This window comes from Phodopus roborovskii, unplaced genomic scaffold (assembly GCF_943737965.1).
Source record: "Phodopus roborovskii unplaced genomic scaffold, PHOROB, whole genome shotgun sequence".
Taxonomy (NCBI): Eukaryota; Metazoa; Chordata; class Mammalia; order Rodentia; family Cricetidae; genus Phodopus; species Phodopus roborovskii.
In genome coordinates this window covers 35,075,552-35,101,104 of record NW_026126540.1, presented here as the reverse complement: position 1 = coordinate 35,101,104, position 25,553 = coordinate 35,075,552, and the positions used below count along the sequence as shown (strand labels likewise).

Sequence of the window (25,553 nt, the reverse complement as noted above, 5' to 3'; positions counted from 1 at the left end):
AGAACTTGTTAGATTTCTATGCTTTCTGTGTGTGTGTGTGTGTGTGTGTGTGTGTGTGTTTGTGTGTGTGTGATGGTGCCATGCTCATATCCAACACTAATTCTCCTGCCTAGACTTCTAAGGACTGAGATAACAGCCAAATGCTGGAATTATTATGGGCATGAGCCACCTCATATGGCTTGTATTAAATTTTGTTTGTGTTTGTGTGTGAGATCTGTATGCATTCATGTACAGACACATGCATGAGGAGACTAAAGGAAAATGTCTAGAGTCATCATCCGTTGCTTTTATTTTTTGAGACAGGATCACTTTGTTAACCTGAAGATTGCTGTTCAAGCTAGGCTGACTAGTCAGCAAGGTCTCAGGATCCTCTTGTCACGCTCCTCAATGTTGGAGTTACAGTCATACATGAATTCCTTGCCTGGCTTTTTATGAGTGCTAGGAATTTGAACTCATGTCTTCTTGCTTTCACAACAAATCCTCTTACCCAGTGAGCCATTCCTGGAGATTTTCTGCCCTGGCTTACATTCTAGGTGAATTTTGCTTTCATTTGTGGGTATTTGTTTCCAGAATGTTAGGGGTGTGTGTGTGTGTGTGTGTGTGTGTGTGTGTGTGTGTGTGTGTGTGTGTGTGTGTGTAAGAGAGAGAGAGAGAGAGAGCCTACCTCCAGTTTTTCAGTGCTTTGGCTACAGGTGTGCATCATCACACCTGGCTGGGAAATGCACATTTTTGAGACACTAGTACAGATAATCTGATTTATTGTAGTTACTTTGGCTTACTATTTGTTTCTTATTGTTTGATTTTTATATACTAGAAGTTGTGAGAGAATGGTTATTTTTAAAACTTGTTTATCTTTGGCTTTTTGAGACAGTATTTTGTAAAGTTTTTTGCCTTGGCTGGCTAAAAATACGCAAGGCAGACCGGGCTAGTCTCGAGTTTGTAGCAGTTTTGCCTCTGCCTCTTGAGTGCTGGGATTGTAGGTGTGTACTACCATACCTGGCTTTTAACTTTATGTATTGTCATTGTATGTGTTGGGGAATGTGCCGCAGAGTGCATAACAAGGTCAGAAGACAAATTTGTGGAGTCAGTTCTCTCCTTTTGCCTTTATGTGTGTTCTGGGGTTTGAACTCAAGTCCCTAGCTTGTGTGGCAAGCTGCTTTAACAACCGAGCCATACCTTAGGCCCCACACTCAGCTTTTAAAACATTTTTAAAGAGGGACTATAGCAGTAGTTCTCAACCTTCCTAATGCTGTGACCCTTTAATATAGTTCCTCATGTTGGGGTGACTCAACCATAAAATTATTTTGTGGCTACTTCATAACTGTACTTTTACTACTGTTATGAATCTTAACGTAAATATCTGATATTCAGGATATCAGATAGATGAAGAGGTGGGTGGGACTCACAGGTTGAGAACCATTGGGCTTGAGAGATGGCTCACTGGTTAATAGCATTGGCCACTCTTCCAGAGGACCCAGGTTCAGTTCCCAGCACCCATAAGGTGGCTCACAACTGCCTGTAACTCTAGTTCCAGGAGATTGATGCCCTCATCTGACCTCCTCAGACACCAGGTACATGTGGTACACAGACATACTGGAAAACAGCCATACATATAAAATAAAAAATTTAAATGTATTTAAAGAAGTGACACCTCCACTGAACCTGCGATTATTGTCTGTGTATCATGAAACTGTCATTACAATATTCCTTTCCTTGTGTCTAGACTTTTGTACTATATTTTTGTCTTGGTTAGGGTTTCTATTGCTGTGATAAAATACCATGACCAAAGCAACTTGTCGAGGAAAGAGTTTGTTTTGCTTATGATTACATATAACAGCTCATCATCAAAAGCAATGAGGGCAAGAACTCAAGCAGGGCAGGAACCTGGAGACAGGAGCTGATGCGCAGGCCATGGAGGGGTGCTGCTTACTGGCTTGTTCCTCGTGGCTTGTACAGCCTCATGTTTTTCTGCTGGTTTATCAGGTGCACGTGAATCTACTGATATTTTAATTATTGTTTGCTGCCCCATAGTCCCTCAGTCGGTACCTCATGGACACTCAGGCTGTGGCCTGGTGGGGCTTCTGGTCTTGTGGCTATGGTTAAGTCTCTATCATTCTATTTATCAATAAGACTCAGAAGTCAAAGGCTGGGGTAAAAACCTGCTAGCTCAGAGATGCTGAAGATCACCTAGCCAACCTTGCTTTTGATAGCGACACCACAAAAGACACGTCTCTTCCCTTATCCCAGAACCAAGAGAATTCAGACTCTAGTTCCCATCCTTTTTTCCCGTGCGTCTTCTCTATCCAAATTGCTGTATTCTCTGTGGCCAATTCCAGTTAGCTAGTCACTGGCTCTGCCCCTTGATTCAAGGTATATCTTTATTGGGCAATCTTGGGAATGTCAGAGTGTGATTAAAATATCCCACATTAGCCTTAGCTTGCCTTTTTTAAAATATAATTTAACTTTATTTTATGTACATTGATGTGAAGGTGTCAGGTCCCTTGGAACTGGAGTTAGACAATTGTGAACTGCCATGTGGGTGCTGGGAATTGAAACCTGGGTCCTCTAAAAAGCAGGCAATATTCTTAACCACTGAGCCATCTCCACAGCCCCATAGCCTGCCTTTTTTTTTTTTTTTTTTTTTTTTTTTTTTTCCTTTCATTTTTTTAAATAAAACCCAGAACCATCACTTAAGGGATGGCACCACCTAAAATGGGCTGGGCCTTCCCCATCACTAATTAAGAAAATGCCTTACAGACTTGCCTACAATCCCATCTTATGGTATTTTCTTTTTTCTTTTTGGCTTTGCAAGAAAGGATTTCTCTATGTGTAGCTCTGGCTGTCCTGGAACTGGACCAGGCTGGCATTGAACTCACAAAGATCTGTCTGCCTCTGCTTCCAGAGTTCTAGGATTAAAGGTATGCACCACCACCACCACCTGGCAGAGTATTTTCTTAATTGAGATTCTCTCCAGTGATTTCAGCCTGAGCCTGTGTCAAGTTGACATGAAACTAGCCAACATAATTTTCAAAGCAGAAAAGCTACTACAATAACAGGTGAAAAGCAGCAGCATGATTTCAAAAACTAGCTTGTTAGTTCTGTTGAATATAAAGGATTGGTAGTTCATAGTTCCAGTTTTTATCTTGTTTTTTATGTTGGCATTGTGATCTCAGTGTCTTTATCAAGAATGCTGGGCATCTTTACTTCTTTTGGTGATTGGGTTAAAAGGATATCAGGTTGGAGAGATGGCTTAGAGATAAAGAGCATGTGTTGCTCTTACAGAGAACTTGGGTTTCATTCCCAATACCAGCATGACAGCTCACAACCATCTGTAACTTCAGTTCTAGGAGATCTAAGTCCCTTTTCTGGCCTCTTTGGGCACCAGACACACATGTGATGCACCCATACATATTAAAAAAAAAAAAAAAAAAAAAAAAAAGAAATAGGATATCAGGCTTTAGGACATTAATGTTGTAATTCCCATTGTCATTAATGATATTTCTTGTCTCTCATTCATTCCCAGAAATATTTCAGCGGCCTCTGTGGAACATGAACAGAGAAGTAGGCCTACCTCCCTTTTCCCAGCAGCCTGTCCTTGAGACACCACAGCTTCAGCAACACGAGGGCCTGGCAGAGAGAGATCCAAACTGCTCTTCACCTGTGTCCTGCCACAGGTTACATGACCACACTTTCGATTTCAGTAGGACTCGGAACATTCAAGACGGTAGTGAGGGCACATGAAGGTGCTCCAGGGAAGAAATCTCAACAGAGACTCAAGTTAGTTACTTTGCTACCTCAGAGCTGAGAAGAACCCCCAAAGTCAGCATTTGCATTACTCTTTGCTTCGAATTAATATCTTAACAACACCAAAGTAGCCCTGATGTTTGTTTGGGCTTAACACCTGACGAAGAAAAGGTAGTGGCTGACAGAAATGTACCACAGAAATGTGTACCATGTTGAGAGTACACAGCCTGGCAAAAGATGATACAGTCAAATGTTCTTGCAGATGGCCCTACAGGGATGTGCCCACATGTGCACTGCCTGTCATGAAGAGTGTCATTGCTGCTTAGATGACTGGCTTGCTCCAGTCCTCAGAATGCTCATAAGAAAGCATCACTATTTTGATATTCTACTTTGCCTTAGAAGGCAAGGAGCAGAGGTATTGCCCAAGCTCTTCTAAGTCTGACTGGGATTCCTGTGGTGTTGAGTACAGAGTGGAGGCTGAGCTTTGATATTCAAGGTCTTCAGCTAGAATCCAAGTTTTGCTGACTGGTACCAGACAAAGCCTTTTGTATTCTTGCGGGTTTTGTGTGTATGTGTTGTATATTTGTTTGGCCCTTTAACCAGGGGTGTTAATTGTAAATATATGTGCATTTATAAATAATTTTTCTACTCATTGACCTTGTGTGTTGGCTACAATGTAAATATTTTTGATATGCCCAAAGTATGTGTAATGTCTGTCTGGTAACTGTATGGGCAGCAGCTTCTCAAGATCACAGATTTTGCATAACTTAGTTTAGTGAGGTCTATGAACTCTGTTTTAAGTTCTAAGACTATTTGTTATGAAGCCAATGTAGAAAGGCAAGGCACTTGGTGATTGTGTGCTCACAAACTCAAGCTTGGTGTAATTAACTGCTTGCTTCATGCCTGAAGTTCCATGCATCCAATCACTTGCCATCTGTTTATAGGTAAGTGTCAGGTGATAATCTTGATCTAGCATAAATGTCTTGTTCTTCTAGAGCCCAGCAGCCTTGTCACAGCCCTGTGAGCATAGAAGGCGACTTATCTGGGGACTGTCTTCCTTCAGCAAAGTACTTTGATGACAAGGAAACCAAAGATTGTTCTTATTTTATGTTTACTTTGTTTTTAATCTCCTTCATGAATGTAGCAATGAAGAAGGGAAGTATGCTCTTGGGAGTAGGTCCCACGGAAGTTCCTGTACTCTGTAGATTTAGAGTGGTCCTTTATACCAGTTATTATTTAAGCCAAAAAGCTTTCTTGAATTTCTGAACGCTTTATGTAAACAAAGAATGTTAACATTAATGAAATGTCATGTGCTTTCAGTCTGTCTTTGAGTGTAATACCAGCTTCCTGCTAGGTGGCTCTCAACTTTTAAAGGTGTCTGTTCATAAGTAACTGTATATTTCTAGAATTCCAAACTTGGTTTCTTAGCTTTTTGTCAGAAATTTAAGATGAGTTTCTGACGTTTTTCCATGTTTGTTTTAATCCTAAATTTTTCTTCCTCAGATAGCAGCACTGTTAGCTTTCTATTTAAATTGTCATGTTTTCATTTCCACATTGAACCTTTAAAATATTGTAGTATTCTCATCCCTTTGGACAATATGCTGTCTTCCTTTTGGGCCGTGTTCCAGTTTTACAGTGGTCTGACAAGGAATGAAGAGCTGGCCGTCCCTCTTCCTGGCACTACTCTTGCTAGCTAGCTGTGTATCTGACACTTACTGATGGAAAGAGGCTGTTTACTAGCTGCCCTAGGCCACTCTCCACTTCCTCCAGGGACCAAAGAGGATCGTGCTAGATAAGAGTGATGCTGCTTGCTCTGACTGAGCTGTATTTATTTTCTCAGTACAGGACTAATGGCCTAAGAAATGCTCAGGGGAGGGGGAAACGCTCTGCTTTAAACAATGTTAGTAAGCAAAGACTCCTGTCTGATTGTCCTCTGGAGTAGCAGAGCTGCAGCCCGGCATAGAATGGAGGTGTGCTTCGGCTCCTTTGTGCTGGCCATGCCCTTCCTGGTCAGGCTGCACTGCTCTCTCTCGCTGTCAGCTGTCAGGGTGGGAAGCAGGCCTGACTCAACCTCTAGAAATCCTTTATCCAGGACATCTCTCCAAGCTCCAGCAGTGCTCTTTTTCCTGGGGGTGTCAGTCTGGTCTCCTGGAGGTTGGTGAAGTGTTGTATCTGCCCTCCCACATATCCCTAGCTTGCTTAAATACTGATTAGGAACCCATTTACATATGAGAAGAGCCTGCCCCTGGCCTTAAAATAACAGCAGATTCTTAGAGAAAGGAATTTGTGGAAAAATTTGAACATGTTTGACCAGGCAGTCTCTGCTGTCCAGTAGTGATAGAATTGGTGTCTCATGGCACTTCTCCAGGCTGGACAGGGTCCATCTAGGACTAAGTTAGTTAGGGACATTGCAGAGCAAGGCAGACTGAAATGCTGAGAGTAGTCCATCCCCCCCAGCCAGTTCCCACTTCATTTCACTGCGACTACATAAGCTCTCTGAGTCTGTTCGTGGTCCTCTTGGGCTGATTTTACAACTACCTATAGGAAGTAGCCTTGAACTCTTAGTTGGCTGTACAGTGCTCACGGAGGGCTTATAAGGGCCATCAGTCTGCATCAAGCAGTTTCAGTTAGCTAGCCTGTGAAAAGAGGGACAATGACAGAAGTCTTTATTTACATCTTGTAGGAAATAACAGATGCTATCTCCAGGGAGGTGTAGAGGAGTAGTCTAATAATCATATTTCTCTGGTAATGAAAACGGTCTGCTTTTGGGGGAAGGTATGTGCAGACACTAATTGCTAGCCATGCTGAAGAGAGTTCTTAGATGGAGTAGAACTTGGGCAAGGTTACTATAACATCTGCAATGCTAGCATTAGCTTGAGAGTTTGTCCTTTGATCTTTGTGTTTGATTTAGTGCACTTGAGAATTCTTTTTCTAAAACTAAGTCATTTGGGACTTTGGTTAACAAAGGAATCTGGTTTGTGTTCACAGCTAAAAACATGAAATAGTAGCATTGTTTTTCTGAAAAAAAAAAAAAACCTTACACTTCTGACATAAGTGCCATTACTCAAACAAAAAAAGTTTAAGCCTGTGTTGTATTATAACTCTTTACTCTGAGTTTTAGAACATATTATTATTATTAATTTTTATTTTTTTAGCTCCCACTAGCCTTGAGCTCTCAATCTGCCTCATTCTCCCAAATGTGGGGACTATAGGTATGTCTGACTTGATTAGTATTTACTCTTGCCTATGGAGCCCAGTTGGAGTGGAGTTGGTATTGTAGTGTCTAGTTTTATAATGTTTTACCCAAGTGTGTGAGGATGGCCTTTTCTCACTCATTATTGGATATCCACTGATGCACTGCAAGGGTAAGGAGTAACAGGTAAGTGTGGCTGCATTGAACCTACATCTCTCTGAATGTCCCACTGACTCAGACCCCATGTTTGTTCTCTTTTTATGTGGGACATATTCTATGTTTGGGCCTTCTTTTTCCTTGGGAAAAAGAACCTATAGCCTCCTGCATACCAGGCAAGTGCTCTACCTTGAATCTGCAACCTCAGCTGAAACATTGATGTCTTGCTGCAGACTAATGGGTGGTTACAAGAAGGGATGGGACCATAGATGGCTGGGCTGAGTTTTTCTGTTAGAGGTGTTCTTGGCCAGTCCAGTATGGAGGTATGCTGCCAACTCCCTTTCTGCTTTTAACTTGGAACATGATCTAAATGTACAGACTTAGCCTAGATTTTCTTTTTCTTTCATTCTTTTTTGGACATGAGTTCATTGACAGGAATACCAAGTTTCTGAATTAGGGATGTATTAGGAACTGCACTTGGAACATCTAAAAACCCAAAAGCCACCTTTGTGAGATGGTGGGAGGGGAAGGACAGTTGATGTCTGGTGTCCTAGGAATCAAACCCAGGCAAGCACTGTCGCAGCCAGTATGCTTTGAGTTAATGATTCGGATCCACTCCCCCCCTGTGGATGTTGTTTCTTTGCAGTTGTGGTAATTATCGAGCAGTGGAATGAAGGTGATGAGTGAACAGCTTGACTGCCTATTGTTGAATGTGAAGTGATCTTGTAGCATCTGTAACTGTTTTCAGAGAGAAGCTGAACTTCAGGTGGCCAAGTGTCCTTGAAGTATATCCTGGTTGCTGGAGATGACTTCTTCATCCACCGAGTGACTTCTACTCCCTGCTGTCCTCTGCTCTTTTCCCATTAGAGGATGTGGGGCTGAGCAGCCCTGGTGTAAGGCACCTCTAAAGAGATATGCACCATGCTGTTCAGTGTGGGTGTTTCATGGTAACGATTATATTTTCTCACATAAGAATGTATATTTTATAGAGCATGTGTTCGTCCTGTCTACTGTGATGTCAATAAAGCTAAAACACAATTCTCTTGTCTAAAGTATAGGATTGGGTAGTGTGTTTTGTTTGGGCCCTTTAGAGGGGAGTTTTTGAATAGTTAAACAAGATAAAATGAGGAGATGGTTTTTCTTTTGCTCTCACCAAGGCCTACTTTCTGTGCCTGATGCTGTCAGCACCCTGGAACTGAACTCTTCAGGACAGGCACTGTATACTCTTCTGCTTGTCCCTCTAGAGGTCCTCTGATACTGAGTGCTGGGAGACAGATGGGTTCAGAAGTCATGAAAGAGTTCTCTGCAAGAGAGAATTTGAGAGTAATATTTTCTAGTTTGGTAAAGGCTTTGGTTAACATGGTATTTGAGGAATGACCGTATTCTGTGACTTCGTTGTTCCACCACCTCAGGCTTGGTCACTTTGGGCCAGGTCAGCTCTTTGAAGACTGATTGTCACATCAGTCTCATTGTGTACATCTGCCACAACAACAGTCTGGGGTACAGATGAGACAGGCAGCTTTGATCTGCATTGTGTAGTTAAGGAAACTGCCTTGGTGAAGCAGCCATTGTCAGGACTTTGCCAAGCAGCCTCCTCCATGTGCCAGCTCCTCATCTGCTGAGTGCAGATTGCTTTGCAGGCTTGCCGTGTTTCTAGCCAATGTTCTCTGGAATGGGAAGCCGTGACTTGTTGCCAGGGAAACTATCATAAGGTAGCTTAAAGGAAAAAAATACATGGGTCTACCTGCAAAGGAGATGGATTGACAATGTGGGTGTCACATGGCTTGGGGTAGTGACTGAAATGAGACTATTGGAGCTGTTGAATTTGCTACCTCTGTTGCATTTTTCAGCCTGAGTTTCTTGACATCTCAGATTTGGAGCTGGAGAGGTTATGACCAAATGGTTAGGAGCACTTGGTGTTCCCAGCACCCTCATCTGGCAACTTGAGATAGCTTGCAACTCCAGTTGCAGCGAATCTGATGTCTGTCAGTACCTGCATGCATATGGTGTGCATTAACGTGTGTGCCAGTGTCAGCAGGGACCGAAAGAGGCCATTGGATCCCCCAAAGCTGTGAGTTTCCCGACATGGGAGCAGGGTTTTGAACTAGCACTCTCTGAAAGATCAACAAGTATTCTTAACTGCTGAGCCATCTCTCCAGCCCAAATAAACAAACCCTTAAAAAAAGAAATGCCAGGCTTTGGAGAGATGATGGCTCAGTGGTTAAGAGCACTAGCTGATGCTCTTCCAGAAGTCCTGAGTTCAATTCCCAGCATCCACATTGCAGCTCACAACTGTCTGTAACTAATCTCATGGGATCCGATGCCTTCTTCTGGTGGGCAGACATACATGCAGGCAAAAATTTAAGATTTCTTTTTCAGTGTCCATTTAGTTCCCAGACTGTCAGTCTGTCAAGGCAAACATGAAGAATTACAATTACTGCTGGGAAGAAGTTTTTTTGTTTGGTTTGTTTTTTTGTTTGTTTTTCTTTGCTTTTTGAGATAGAGTTCTCCGTGTAACATCCCTGGCTATCCTGGGATTCTCTTTGTACTCAGGCTTGCCTCAAATTTACAGAGATCCACCACCTTTGCCTCCTAAGTGCTAGGATTAAAGGCCACCACCTGGCAGGAAGTTTTTAAAACCAATAGCAAACATGTTCTTACCCCTTTCAGATACAGTTAAGCACTCCCCACACTTAGCATATTTCATACTTTTTTTTTTTTTTGAGGGAGAAATTCATCTTACAGATGATAGAGCTTAAGGTCACACACCTGTAATCCCAGCCCACATGCCAGAGTTCTGTTGAATTTGAAGCCAGCCAGGGCTCCACAGACTCTTGTCTCAAAGAAATAGAACAATATAGATGATGGAACAGGTCAAGTACTTGCCCAAATCACATATCAAGCCAGCAGGAGAGCCAGGAGCTGAAATCTGGATCTCAAAGAGCAAGCTCTTCTGTCGAAGGGGAACTGTGAGCCTTTCAGAAGCCTTTGTTGTGTCTTTTGGTCTTCATTGACTCAATTGTGTCCCTGATGAATAGAAATGCTGATGTCATATTCCCCAGGACCTCAGATGACACATTTCAAGATAACCCTTGAAGGATATGATTAAGGTAAAATGATATCTTTTAAGAGAAGGACCTAACCTGATTTGATGGGAGTGCTAAGAAAGAAGAAAAAAATCAGACACAGGAGCCCAGACAGTAGTCCATGTATGAACTAGATGAGAAGGCCCTGTGCAAGCCAAAGCCTTTAGAAAACAGGCCTCCCCACTTTTCGGCTCCTCAACTGTAAAACAACCAATTTCTCTCTCCCTCTCCCTCTCCCTTTCCCTCCCTCCCTTTTATTTTTGTGTGCACAAAGGTGCCCACACAGGTCAAAATAGGATGTTGGGTTTCTTGGCAATGGGCCACCTGATATGGGTGCTGGGAATTGAACTTGGGCCCTCTGGAATAACACTATCTGCTTTTAACCTGAGCCACCTCTCCAGCTTGCTGTACATTGATTCTTTACCCAATATATAGAACAGTACAGCAGCTGCAGCAGATACTCTTCCAACAGCTCAGCCAGGCTGGTCAAATTTCTCTTTTGCAAGTAAAGAGTTCAGCCCAGATTATGTGATTTGCCTAAGGTCACGTGCTCTAAAAAAAAAAAAAAAAAAAAAAAAAAAAATAAAGGCTTTCTATTGAAAGAGACTGTGCTCTGACCTGTCAGAGGGTTATTTTGTTATTTTGTTTGTTGTCTTTGATTTTTGATGGGATCTCATGTAGTCTAGGTTAGCTTCAAACCTACTACTCAACACAGAGTATGTGATCATCCTACTCCACCTCCAGAGTAGGCACAGTTTTGTTTTGTTTTCAGGGTCTCTTTTATGTATCCCTAGCTGCCCTGGAATCACTATATCGACCAGGCTGACATTGAATTCACAGAAATCCACCTGCCTCTGCCTCCCGAGTGCTGAGACTAAAAGCATGCACCACCACAACCAGCTGTCAGTTTTTTGTTTGTTTTTAATTTATCCCCACCTTGTGTATTTGTAGAAGAGAGGGAAGTAGAGAGAATGAATGTGGGTATGTGTTGTGGTGCACATGTGGCAGTCAGAGGACACCCTTGGGTGTCATTCCTCACCTTCCCCCTTGTTTGAGGTGGGGTGTCTTGGTTTCTGTTATACAGGCTGAGCTGGGAGTTCTGTCTCCACTTCCCATCTCCCTATAGGAGTACCAGGACACAGAGGCTCTGCATCCAGTTTGAATGGGTTCTGGGGAGTCAAACGCAGTCCTCACAGTTGACCAGCAAGTGCTTTTGCCAGCTGAGCGATCTCTCCCAGCCCTCTCCAGTTCTTTGTATGTTGAAATGCAGCATAGAGACTTAAACATTTTTAGATTTCCTGAGGAGAAACTGAAGATCAGGCAGATGAGCACATTGGCCAGTGTGGTGGTCTGACCCACCCCAGGGGTCACAGAGATGCAGCTTGACAGAAAGCAACAGATTACTGTTCCACATAAACGAGTGTGTCTAGGAGCAAAAGCAAAGAAGAGGTACTTGGAGCATTCAAGAGTTAGTGTGTATTTTCTTTCTATCTATCCATCCTCCCACCCATCTATGTATCATGTAGCCCTGGTTGGCCTGGAACTTGCTATGGTAGTCCAGGCTGGCCTAGAACTCAGATCTGCCCAACTCTGCCTCCCTGATTGCTGAGATTATAGGTGTGCTCCACCATGCCCAGCTCAGAGAGTACTTCCAAGCTCCTGTTTTATTCTTTTGCAAGGAGAGATCAGATTCAATAGACTCCAACACACAGAATAACAACAGGGCATCTCTTGAGGCATTTGCAAGACTGGGTTGTTTAAAGATTTATTTTTATTATTTTTAGTTGTGTGTATGTGTGGGTCAGCATATGCACATGTGAGAACAGAGAGGTCAAAGACACCAGATCCCTCTGGAGCTGTAGTGACAACAGTCATGAGCCACAGGTTCTGGGAACTAAACTCAGGTCCTCTGCAAGAGCAAGAGCTCTGACCCACCAAACCATCATCCCAGCTCCAAGACCTGAGTAATTTAAATTTGTTTCTTTTCTAAATGCTCCATCAAAACCAGAGAATCTCTTGGTCCTGAAAACAATGGGCACATGACTGGTGTTGGCAGTGGGGACAGTTTCCTGAATTATTCTTTGGAACAAGCTTCAGAGACAAGCATGAGAGTATGTATCCCATGCCAGAAACAGCAGGTCAGAGAAGAAATACATTTCTCTTCCAACAGAAATTGCTGCCACCCAGGTGACCTTGTTTTTTGTACATGTCACTTGGGGGAGAGGGTGGCTCAGGAACTACACAAGCTGCTCTTACTAAAAATGGGACTTTCAAGGTGAAAATTCAAGCATGTGATGTTGAGAACTTTTGACTTTTGGGGAAACACAAAATCATAATAAATTGAGTGTCTGTTGGGAAAGCCATGAATCATGTTGGCAAGCATACTGCCTCTTGGGCCTGTGCCATCAGTACCATCCTTCTCACACACTTCTAGCCCTTAGTCACCTGTCTCATCTGCAAAGTTTATTTTTTTTCTGACATGACCCATTACCTGGAGCACAAGAGACGTCAGTACCCAGGGAGGTCAGGGGAAGTTTGCAAAGGACCCCATGCCTTTAGCTGTGAATGTTTCCAGGTTTCTATACTTGGGCAACCTTAATTTAGGGAGCCTCTCAGCTGCCTCTGCTCATTGCTTTTCTCAGTCCAGGAAAGAGTTATGATTGGTTTGTCACTTTCTTCACAGTCCTCTCTTGTATTTGAATTGTACATAATGCACGACTTGTTAGTGAAATGACTCATAAGAGTGGTAGAAGAATTTAAGATCAGCATAGATTTTCGGAGCTCCTGAATGCAAGGTTAAGAACACAGGCTTGCCAGGTGATGGTGACTCATGTCTTTAATCCCAGACTTGGAAGGCAGAGGCAGGTGAATCTCTGTGAGTCAGAGGCTGGCTTGATCTACAGAGCGAGTTCTAGGACAGCCAGGGTTACACAAAGAAACACTGTCTTAAAAAAAAAACCAAGCAACTGACCCCCCCAAACAGACTTGTTTTCTTTCTTTACAAATCCCCAGTGTGCCCATATGCCCCCTTTGCCCATCCCCTGGACCCCAGTAAAGACATTTGGGAAAAAGTACAAAAAATAAATTCTGAAGCCCCCAATTTGCCATCCATGGTGGTAGTCCCATGGCTAGACAGATTCTGCCCACTCCTGAAGAGACAGTGGCTAGTATACAGAGTTCCCTCCTGGTCAGCTGGGCCCTGCATTTACCACATGACTTTTAAAAGTAAGTGGCAGGCTCCAGTCCTACTACCACCTATTACTAGTCGCAGAAGCTTAAGCAAGTCCCTTAGTTTTGTGGATCCCAACCTTCCGATTTGCAGAATGCAAGTATAAGCATGCCTTATTTCCATTAGAGTGGACTAGATCAGCTGTTGAGGATAACAAATAAAGCATGACACTCAGCATAGCAATCCATACATTATGGGCTTTCAAAATGGAGTGCACCATCTTTCTTCCTCCCCTGTCTGAAATGGTTCTGGGGGGAGAATGGGAGAAGGTTAGTTTTCTAAGGCTAGCCCTGGAGATTTGGGTTCCTGGAGGCAAGAAACTTTAAAGAAATGAAAGTGCATTGACCAAGAGTCAGTGGGACTGAGATGTGGACTGGCTCTGCACACATACCCATAGTAGTTGATCTCGGTAAGCTGTTGATGGTGGAATCTGGATGGCACCCTTGATGCTGATGACTCGTGTGCATCCTGAGATGCCGTTGGAAGCCCTTTCAGCTCTGGAGTCCTATAGACCTTTGCTAGCACTGGGAGCTATTCGGCACACTGCTTCCAATGGAGTTGTGTGTGTGTGTGTGTGTGTGTGTGTCCCGTTGTTTTCCAGTAGTTCTTAACTCCCAGGGAAGACTCTATTAAAGAACAATAATTACAAGTGCATGCATAGAATTTTAAAGAGGACAGGGTGTTCAGCTGCTTTACGTGTGGATGAGGGAAACAAAGGATGGAGACATTCTGAGCCCTCTACAAAGTGTAATGTGTGTTGAGACCGTTAGTGGGCTTCATTCCTGACTGGGGATCCTCTTTGGCCCAGACATTCCCCCATGTAATGCAGTCCCCATCATTGCATATGAACTCCCACAGTGCTCTGTGGCAAACCAAATTGCTTCTCAGAATATTATCCTCAGTACTTAGCATTCTGGCTTCATGCCAGAATGGGAGGTGGCATCTTGGAAGATCACAAATATTCTGGAGCCAGAATGCTTGCGTTCACATTATGGCTACTTGTATTACAGGCAAATGACTAGATTTCTTTTAACTTCTGTTTTCTTCTCTGCAGGACAGTAATGATGATCCTCATTCTACAAGGTCACTTTGAGGACCATGAGAAGTAATTTCTATTAGAGAGAAGCAAATGTTGGCATCTTATTTATTTATTCTTGAGACAGGATCTCACTAGACAATCAGGCTGTCTGCAGACTCGTTATGCAGTCCAGACTGGCCTTGGACTCACAATTTTCCTGTCTCAGCTGGGCTTACAGTCATAAGTCACCATACCTAGCTCAGCTTTTGTAAGTCTAATTTATTCAGAAGCACGAATAAATGAAAACATTCCTTTCTTTGTGTTCTTTGGCCAACCAGTGGGCTGCATGTTTTTTTCTGGGGGAACATCTGTATCTTTGAATAAGTTCAAACATGACTCATTTTCCCAAGGCCTTTAAGGGAGTGCCTCTTAGAATTGTTGGTCTGAAGATGTTGGACAGTAGCTGCCACATATGAAGATGTGGTCACCTAGGGCACTGCACACTGATGCTCTGACAACCAGAGTTTATCTAGTTCACATATTATTTTCTAATTGTGCTTGAGAATCCAGCAAGCTAAGTAGCAGAAAGCCAAGTTTATCTTTAATTAAAAAATTAAAAAAATTTAGGTCAATATAGGTCAGCATACAAAGTATTGGGTTTCATTGTGGCATCTTCAGACATTATATTTTGTCTTCAATTGTTCTCTCCCCCCCCCCCCAGTCCCTTTCTACTCCCATCAGCCCCACTTCTGATTTTCTATTGTATATATCCTATGGCACTCTCTAGTTCCCGGTTCCCTTAAGATCTCTTCCTCCTGAAACTGGCTTTTTTTTTTTGCTAGTTTGCCTAGTTCCATCCATTTTCTTGTAACTGTCATTTATGATTTCATATTTCTTTGTACCTGCCTAAGATTCCATTTGGCATTTGTATGTGTTTTTAAATGTAAATTTTGACAATTTGTGCATATAAATGATGAATATTAATGAATTTTGATTATTCCATTACTCCCTATTACCTTCTCTTCTCCTCTTCCTGCTGGACCCCTTCCCAACTAAACCACCTTTACTATCATGACTTTTTGTGTGGACGTTCGTGGCCCATTGAGTTTAATTGAGGTTGCTTGTATAAGCATGGGTGGGAGTGCTTGCTGGGGCACGGGCAACTTCCTAGTGACAACACCACTAAGGACAAGGTCTCTCTATTCTCCAGCAACCATTAACTACCAATAGCTCCTCGGGAGGAGTGGGGCCTCAGGAGCCCCTCCCTAACCTGTGACTCGATGTGGACAGTGTCCAATTCTGTGCTGGTGTTAAGCGGGTAACCCAGCTGTGAATGTGTGAGTGAGAAGAGCAGCTAGGTCACAGCTGGAAGGAAGCTTTCCATGACATCCTCCCCATCTTCTTCTAGCTCTTATGCGCTTTGTGTCTCCTCTTCTGGGATGTTCCCTGAGTCTCATTTAGAGCTAAGCTCTCGACAGCACTTTCACGGGTTATGCACCTCTGCAGTAACCATTGTCCACAACAAAATGAGGCTTCTCTGGCCAAGGCTAACACTAACGCTACATGAATACAAACATAAATATTGGGCTAATAGGTTGGCTTAGCAGGTAAAGATGCTTGCTGCCAACCTTGGTAACTTGAGTTCAGTCTCCAGGTCCCACATTGTAGGAGAGAACTTAATCCCACAAATTGTTCTCTGCCTCTAATGTGCATGTTGTAGCATGTGTGAACCTCTACACACAAATAACTAAATGCAATAATAAGAAAGTATAAATTGTTAGAAAGAAATCCAAGGACATAACATGTATATTTAAGTGGCTTTCCTCTGTGGCCTCCTCAGCTGTGGGCTTTTGACTAGGTTTAAATTCCCTCTTGTAGAACAGGTCCAAATTCAGTCTATCAGTGGTCAGTTACCTCATATTAGTTATACTACTATTACCCCAGTGGACACATCTTCCTTCCTTCCTTCATTTCTTTCTTTCTTCCTTCCTTCCTTCCTTCCTTTCTTTCTTTCTTTTGGGGAATAAGACTGACTATGACTACATTTTCTTTGTTTATTAATCTATTGATGGACATCTAGCTTAGTTTTATTTCTTGGATGCTATGAATAGTATAGCAGTAAACATGGATGGGCAAGTTATCCCTGTAATGTGTTGTTGACTTAGAGTCCTTCTGGTATACCTACTTGAGTGGTATAGTTGAGTCAAGTATAGTTCTAATTTTGGTTTTTTAATTAAAAATTATTTTACTATGTACAGGTGTTACCTGTCTGTATGTATGTACCACATCCATGCCTAATGTCTATGGAGATCAGAGAGGGTGATGCAGCCCCTGAAATTGAAGTTAATAGATGTTTGTGAGCCATCATGTAGGTGCTGGGAACAGAACCCACATCTTCTGCAAGAGCAGTGAGTGCCCTTACTTGCTGAGCCAGTTTTTGTAGGAACCTCCATACTAATGTCCATAGTGGCAGTTTTCCTAGAAGTGTACATGGATCCCTCTTTCTCCACATTCCTGCCAGGATTTCATTTGTTTTTTATGATGGTAGCCATTCTGGCTTGCATTCCCCCAAGGTAATGGTGCTGAACACGTATTTGAGTATGTACAGGCTATTCGCATTGCCTTCTTTGAGAACCATCTCTTCAGTTCATTAGCTTGGTTTTGGCCAGATGATTTTTTTTCCTGGTGTTTAATTTGTGCTATTCTGTACATACAAAGGCCCATCAGATGTGCAGCCAGATTTTATTGCCATTCTCAGGGCTCTGGTGCTTGTTACCTTGGCCAAACAGAAGCATCTTCATTTCCTATAATTCCACTTGTTAATCATGGACACTATTTGCTGTACAGTGGGAGCTCTGTTCAAGAAGTTCTTGCCTAAGCCTGCATCTTGGAGTGCTTTCCCCTAGCACTTTCAAAGTTTCAGGCTGGACATTAAAGTCTTTGATCCACTTTGGGTTGATTTTTGTGCAGGGCTAGAGACAGGGGTTCAGTCATTCCTCCATTTGTGGAAACCATTTTCTCAGCACTGGCTGATAGACAGGCTATCTTTCCTATGGTGTATGTTTTTGACACCTTTGTCAAAAAGTTAGCCACTACAGCTTCGTAGCTTTATTTCTTTCTCTGTCCTTTATTCGATCCCCTTGGTTAACAGGCCTGTTTTTGAGTCAGTACCATGCTGTTTTTGTTACTACGACTCTGTAATATGACTAGAGACTGGAGAGTTCTGATACTGCCAGCATTTTCCTCTTTCTGATAAGGATTTGCTGCAGATACTCAGGGTCTTCTGACCTTGCAGGAAGCTAAACTGCTGACTTGCCAAAGGAATAAGTAGAAAAATCTGAAGAAGAAACCTTCCACCCTTCCTCCCTCCCTCCCTCCCTTCCTCTCTCCCTCCCTCCCTCCCTCCCTCCCTCCCTCCCTCCCTCCCTCTCCTCTTTCCTCCCTCCCTTCCTCTCCCCTTTTCAATTGTTTGTTTGCTTGTCTTAAAAGCAAAACCCTCTTTCTCAGTTTGGAAGCCTGTTCTGCTTGCGTATGTATGTATGTATGTATGTATGTATGTATGTATGTATGTATGTATGTATGTATTTGATACTCCCTGTTCCCTGGGTTCATCTAGCTGAGAAATTCTTCAGGCCAAAATAACTTGGAGCTCATTTTAAACACCTTAATCCTTGGTGCCTTTGTAGGCCCATCCAGCTACTTGTCAACAAACATTCCAGGGTGTGTGTTGATGCCTAGCACCAGGCAGCTGACTGAGAAAGCTCCGAAGCACCCCCCCAGGCTCTCTTCCCACGAAGCACCTCAGGCTCTCTCCCTAAGTTAGTCAAGCCTGAATTTTGCAGCAGGTGACAAAGTGGCTGGGATCTGAGATGCGGGGCAAACTCTGCACTCATGCTCTTCAGATCCAGATTTTAGAATTCATGAGAGGAGGTGACAAGATCGCTGTGGTTCCAAGCCATAGAGAAATTCTGTTCCATTGAGAAGCCACGCCCTTCAAGCCGTGAATATCCCATCATAAAATAGCAGGACGGCAGGTAAACAAATTGTTGCAGTCCTTTCAAAAAGTGCCATATTTTGCCTTTTTCCCCAAGGCACCTTTTGTTTCTTATTTCCCTGTGTGGAGGCTGATTTTACAGTTCTACTACACAACGGTTTGGGCGAGAACTGTCCTCCAGGTGGCGCTTCAGCACAGAGAATGGCGGCTGATGTCGCTACCCAGGCCACCATTGCTCAGGGATGTCCTTACGTAAGGGGATTCAACGGGAAATCCGCCTGCTCGGGTTGCACAATGGAGGAAAGGCCTGGCCTTTGTCATAGTTCTGACTGCGACTCTAAAATCTGTCCGGGGCCGTGCAGAGCTCCGAAAGTTCTAGGCCGCTGCCAGGCTTTGTCCTCCGAGGCCGAGGCCATGGCTCCCAGCCCATGGCTGAGCTCTCAGCTTGGCCAGGCCAGCAGAGGCCTTGAGGCAAAGCCGCCTCCCTACCTCTTCTCCTCCCTCCTCCCCTCGCCATCTTTCCACACCCTATTCTCACCTTATGCTATTTACAAATCGATTTCCTGGTGTGATCTCATTTGCAGCTTCCACTGCCAGGGTAGAGGGACAGATTGGGGCCATCTCTCAGTCCCTGCACTCTGTCTGGAGAAGGTCTCTTTCCATGCTTGTCACCACTAGCAAACACTGAGGTGCGTGGGCAAATATTGAAGTCAACTTGGTGGTTTTGGAGCTTGGCACCGAGGAGTGCACGAAACTATTTACAGCTTGAAGAAATATTTACAGATGAAACACTGGATGGAGGAGAATTGCTCTGTTGGTGGACTGCGTTCCAGAAGTCAGGGCTTCAGACACCTAGGACCAGTAATAAGGGTCCGATAGGCACTAATTACAACCCATGGTTTTGCAGTATGTACAGTATGTAGAAACACAAAGGAACCCGTGCAGATTTGTCTCAGCGCCTGATAGACACCACGAAACGTCTCCAGGTTAGGTCCTGGGGCAGCTGTCTCTAAGGGGACATGTGACAATATAGAGGAGACTGAATGAATGGTATTTTTGAGGCCTTGTTTAAAGCATGGGGTGAACAGGCACTCTACTTATCGAAAGCCCTCTGTCCTCATTGAGGGTGCCCTGGAGGTCACGTGCCCCTGTAGCTGTTATCTACCCTACCCTGTTGGATCAGGGACCAGCTCTTTGGTTTTTGTTTGAATGTGCATGTTTCAGGCAGTTTGGGACATAAGGGAAACAAGGTTCCAGCCCTACCTCCTACATGCTGGCTGTCTAGTCTTGAGGGTCATTTAACCTCTTCTTACCTGCTTCTTATGTTTTTGAGTGCTAATATGACAATAAGAGTATTAACTAAAAGTGGCACAAACATTTCAGGATCTAATACACAGAAAAGTGTGTGTGTGTGTGTGTGTGTGTGTGTGTGTGTGTGCGCCTGCTCATGGGTACACACATGTGTCTGCTTAAGAGTGGAAGTGCATTACCACTGAAGTCCCCTCTCCATGCCTCAGCTGTCTCTCTGTAGTTATCCTGTACTTGAGAACTGGTTTGGTTCACCCTGGGGTGGGATGGGAGTGGGTCTCGTCAAACTTGTGTAGGATTTCCTCAGATCAGCTGCCAGGCTCTCGCCTCTCTTCTATTCTATAGCCTTCCTCCCTCCCTCCCTTCCTCCCTCCCTCCCTCCCTTCCTCCCTTCCTCCCTCCCTCCCTTCCTTCCTCCCTCCCTTCTTTCTTCCCTTCCTCCCTTCCTCCCTTCCTTCTTTCCTTTCTTCCTTCCTTTCTTCCCTCTCTCCCTTCCTCCCTCTCTCTTTTCCTTCCTTCCCTTCCTCCTTCTTTCCTTTTTATTTTTCTTCTTTTTTTGAGACAGAGTTTCTCTGTGTACCCCATCTGTCTTGGAATTTGTCCTAGACCAGGCTGGCCTTGAACACATGGAGATCCACCTGGCCCAGTTATAACTTTCTTGTGCTCTAAAGAGGAGAGGAAACAGCTTGAAATGCACTGGTTTTGTGTTGTTTTCTGATAGAGGACCTGACATCTTCACCTTTCCAGGGGGCTCCAGTCAGAGTTCCAAAGCTCTCGTTTCTACACTTGAGCTCACCATATAGTGCAAGGCAGGTGTTTAGTATATACTCCTGACCGCCAGGAAGGAGGGGACCTTACAGATGGCAACACTAACGAGTCCAGGATAGTTTATGTGGATAAGATCCTGTAGGAGGCAAGCAGTCCCTTCAGTCTCCTGACTAAGCATGGGAGTCACCGAGGGATTGTGATCAGCTTGCAATAGAAAGAGGAGTGGGCAGAGCAGAAGAAACCATAGCTGCCTGCTATCTGCCAGCTGCATCGTGTTTCCATTGCACAGGGCTTCATCTCTCAGGCCAGGTTGAAAACCTTGCCAGGGCTCTGGGGCACTGAAGGTGCCTGCAGTTGCCAGCCCAGGAATCATGTTCTGTGAGGGAGTTTGTCATTCGTTCCTAGCCTCTTAGATACCTTTCTTTATGGCTTATGACCAGCCAGCTCATTGGGCAATTGCTCAGGCCTGAGTTGGAGAAAAGCAGAGCTGGGTTGAACAGTCTTCAGAATGTTAACCCCTCCTCCCCAGGGTCTTACGTAGCTCAGGCTAGTGGGGAACTTGTACTATAGCTGAGGATGACCTTGAACTGATCTTTGGTCACCTCCCAGTGCTGGGATTCCAGGTGAATGCCACCACACTTGGTTTATGTGGCGCTGAGGATCAAACTCAGGATTTTGTGCATGGTAGGCAAGCACTCAGTCAGCTGAGCCACATTTTCCAGCCCTCCATCCAGGGTAGTTGTTTTTTTTTTTTTTTTTTTGTTTCTTGAGACAGGGTTTCTCTGCATAGCTCTTGCTGTCCTGGAATTCACTCTGTAAACCAAGCTGGACTTGAACTAACAGAGATCCACCTGCCTCTGACTCTTGAGTGCTGGGATTAAATGCATGCACCACCAAAACTTTTCTGACTGTAACTGTCTTATTCCAATTTTCATACCAAATAAGACTTCTACAGAGCCCACCCATAGCCCAGATTGTCCATCCAGAAAGGCTCAGGGTAGACAGAATGTAACTGGATGCTACTCTAGTTTAGGGTCCCATAGGGAGATGAAATTAAAGCTTTTGGAGCTTGCCTGGTAAACACATTAGCTATTAACCAGCTGGGACCACTGATGGTAAGCAGGAAGGAATGTCTTAGGCACCTGTGCACTCTGACTGATGGATATAACCTTCCTGGGAAACTGTGTTGAGGAGGATTCTGAGTGTGCCTGACACCTGACACTCAAATGCGCTGACAACCACGTCTGTCACAGAATGGGGAATGGCCCCAGGAATGGTGGCTCTGCTTTTTAAAGAGGAGAGGAAGCTGTTTATTTGGAAGTTGGGAAAATAAAGATGGTTGGCTGGTCAAGTATGCTCATTTAATTAGCTCACAATGGGTACTGAGCAGCAGCACAGGAAGTTAGGCTACGGAGGAAGCTGGCAAGGTAAAGGAACATTCATGTTCCGGGTCCCTGTAGACTTGTCCATATTGAAAATACTCAGGAAGACATGGCAAGGTGGGATGCTTGCTCTGGGCTGGGGGTTGAGACCTGGGCAGACCCTAGAAGAGAAGGAGAAGCCATTGGTAAGCAGATAGAGGGGCAGGGAGAGTTTCCCTGCCTGAGCTCTGTGCATCGCTCAGTACCCCTGACATTTTGTAGCACCTCTGACATTTCCATAAACGTTTTGCCATGAAAATCAGGCAGTAGGGGTGGGGGTGGGGGTGAGGTGTGTGCTCCATCATCCCAGGGAATCCTGTGAAAAGAATTCAACAAAGCTTCCTGAGCCCAAAGTGGATCATTTATTATTTATTTGAAGCTATTAACGGTACAATAAAAGTCACGGTTACATTTTCATACTATACAATATCCATTACTTATACCACCTCCAAGTGATGCCCGGCCTGAAGGAGGGGTAGAAGAGTCATGGCTTGAGGACCTCAAAGGCCTTGAATGATGGGCGGAATCTGGTTTTGATCGGGAGATAGAGGACTTGGGCAGAGGGGATGAAATGAAGGCTGGCCTAGGAAAATCACTGTGGGGCTGTGAAGGAGGAGAAACTGCAGGTCAGAGAGAAGTGTGTTAGTTAGAGTGTGCACAGCAACTCTTATAAAAGGAAAGCATTGAATTGGGGCAGCTTACATTTTCAGTTTAGCCCATTATCACCATGGTGTGACATGGTGGTGTCAGACAAAGATGATGCTGGAGAAGTGACTGAGAGTCCTAAATCTTGGCTTGCAGGCAACAGGAAGTGATCTGAGACGCTGGGCATAGTTTGAGCATATACGAGACCTCAAAGCCTACCTCCATAATGACACAGATCCTCCAACAGGACCACACCTACTCCAACGTAACCACACCCACCTCCTAGTAGTGCCACTCCGTTTGGAGGCCATTTTCTTTCAAACCACCACAAGGAGTAAGAAACTGTTGTATGGTCTGAATAGGAGGTGTTAACAGGGCTGGAGATGTAGCTTAGTGGGTAGGATGCTTCCTAGCATGTGTGAAGTCCTAGCTAGGTTCACCCCTAGCAATGCTTAAGCCCATGCATGGTGACACACGCTTATAATCTCAGCACTTGGGAGGTAGAGGCAGGAGGATCAGAAATTCAGGGTCATCTTGGCTACATAGGGAGTTTGGGGCCAGTCTAAGTTACTGGAAACACTTTAAAAATGTCAAAGTAAATAAATAAACATAAGAGGTATTAACAGCATCACTGAGGGGAGATACAATATGAATAGAAAAGGCTCACAGTCAAGAGATACTTGCCAGTGTCTTCAAGAGCTCTGAGGCCAGCTTTCCCCACAGCCTTCAGCACAAAAGCGTCAGAGGGGGAGGCAAATTGCTGAGCTGAGATGTTTGATGGGATGGTGAGAGCAGCTTCTTCCCATGCTGGGGATGATTAAGCTTAGAAGAGCTACCCAGGACGCCAGCGGGCCCTTCACCAGCAAGTAGCAATCCTCCCTGGACCACAAGGCAGGCCACTCAAAACGGTTCTCTGCTAGATGAGAACATTATTAACTTTCTTAGGAATCTGAATACTGAAGGAGGCCTTGGAGCATTTCTGGTCAGTGGCTTTCAAACCTGATTTAACAGGACTCAGTGGATGGATGGCAGCTAAACGTCCAGGAGGCGTGGGGAATTCACATATCTATCGCACATACACATAAGAACGCACAGAACTATGACAGAGTTGAGGGAAAAAATAATGAGTTTATGCCCTCTCTTATGACTCATGTGTCCTTCACCTACATTGTGACCTTCTCATCACCTAATATCACCCCATTTTCTAAATTTTAGCCTGTACCCATACTTAACACCCATTTACATATATGCATGTATATAAGCTGCAATTCATATATGAGGGAGAATATGGCTGTTTTTGTCTTCCAGAGTTTATTATCATACCTACTTACTATTATGCGTTGCGGATCCATTCATTTCCTGCAAATTTCATCTTCTTTATGGCATATACCACATTTCCACTATCCATTCATCTGTTGATGGACGGCTAGGCTGATTCTGTTTCCTTGCAGTAGGGAATACAGTACCAATAAACGCACGGTGTGCAAACATCTCTAAGGTAGGCTGTAGAGTTCTTTGGGCAAAGGCCTAGAAATGGTACAGGTGGGTTTTATGGTAATTCTATTTTTATGGTTTTTTTGTTTGTTTGTTTGTTTTTGAGACTCTGAACTGATTTCCACAATGGCTGTTTTAATTTGCACTCCCATCAGCAGCAAATAAAAGTTCCTCTTTCCCCACATTCTCACCAACATTTGCTGTCAGAATTATTTTTATTTTTTTAGACTTATTTTTATGGATATTTTGCCTGCCTGTATGTATGTGTAGTACATGTGTGTCTGGCTTCCTTAGAGGTCAAAAGAGGGCAGCAGGTCCCTTGGAACTGTAGTTACAGGTGACTGTGAGCCACCATGTGGGTGCTGGGAAGCAAATCCAGGTCCCTTTCAAGGACAGCCCAAACTCAGCCACTGAGCCATCTCTCCAGGGCCTGTAGTCAACTTTTACATGAAAAAGCAGGGAATAGAGACATATTTTCGGTCTGGCTTTAGGGAGAATGGGTTCTATTTTCCATGGCTTCCTTGGAAGAAAATGAAGAAGAGGCAAGAGGGCAGGAGAAAATCAGGACAAAACTCCACCAGAAGGGGTCTGAGTCCCGGTGGCGACCCAAGCAATGATCCTGGGAGAAACACCAATTGCTCACTGCCGGCAGCTGGCCTTCTGGAACAATCCAGAGTCTGGGAGGGAGTGTCACTTGGGCAAGTCTTAGGTGTCTACTTCCAGCCTCCCACTTCCCGCCTCCTCCCCCCTTCCCGCCCAGTCAGGAAGAGAAACAATCTGAGTACTTCCGGTCACCACAGAAGGGAAGTGTTACACACTGGGCAGTTTCCTCAGAAGGGAAATGACCTGAAGGTGGAGGTTGGAGTAATGCTGGGCAGCCTGAACGACATTTGCTTCTGCAGGGTCTGCTGAGGAGGAGCCACGGTGGGGGTGAGGGGCAGGCAGAGCCACTGTAGACGTGCACCTGGAGTCGGACTCTGTGTCTCCAGCTGCAAGAGCCCAGGAGTTCTCTGTCCCTTGCAACCACAGGCCTCCTCCCGGGATTGCATATAAAGGTCACAGTGAGGGAGGCAGGGAGAGGACTGTGACAGGGGCCTTGTAGCTACAGCATGCTATTTCCACCCCCTTCCCCCCGAGCTGCTTTGAAGTGGAATGAAGGTTGGAAGAGCCCAGCACAGACGCCTCTAAAGTGCAAAGGATCATTATTTTCCCCAACAGGCTCTTGTAATCAAAGACAGGAGCAGAAACATGATAATAAACGAACAAACAAACAGCTGTTTTCTCAAGGGCTTTGCCATCCCAGCTTCCCATTTGGCCTAAGATTCCGCAGTGTTCTCCACTCGGCAGCCGGGTGGGCGTCCGTGGGAGGTAGGAGGGAGAGGGGAGTACTTTGAAGTAGAATTAGGTCAAAGCCGGTGCTTAAACAGTGTGGATGGTGGGGATCTGCCTTTCCTTTCCCTGTCTTCTGGAAGAAGCATTGGAGAAACTGGAGGAGGG

The 25,553-nt window shown here is 44.4% G+C and overlaps 1 protein-coding gene across 2 annotated transcripts in view; it reads left to right on the top strand.

The window, feature by feature from the left end:
- Lrig2 (leucine rich repeats and immunoglobulin like domains 2) overlaps positions 1-4,400 on the top strand; it is a 42,473-nt gene extending 38,073 nt beyond the window's left edge. For both annotated transcript variants that reach the window (XM_051199308.1, XM_051199307.1), the window contains exon 18: positions 3,524-4,400. In XM_051199308.1, coding sequence (XP_051055265.1) covers positions 3,524-3,741 — 218 coding nt within the window. In that variant the 3' untranslated portion in view covers positions 3,742-4,400. The remainder of the gene's footprint in view (positions 1-3,523) is intronic.
- Positions 4,401-25,553: the final 21,153 nt, after the last annotated feature.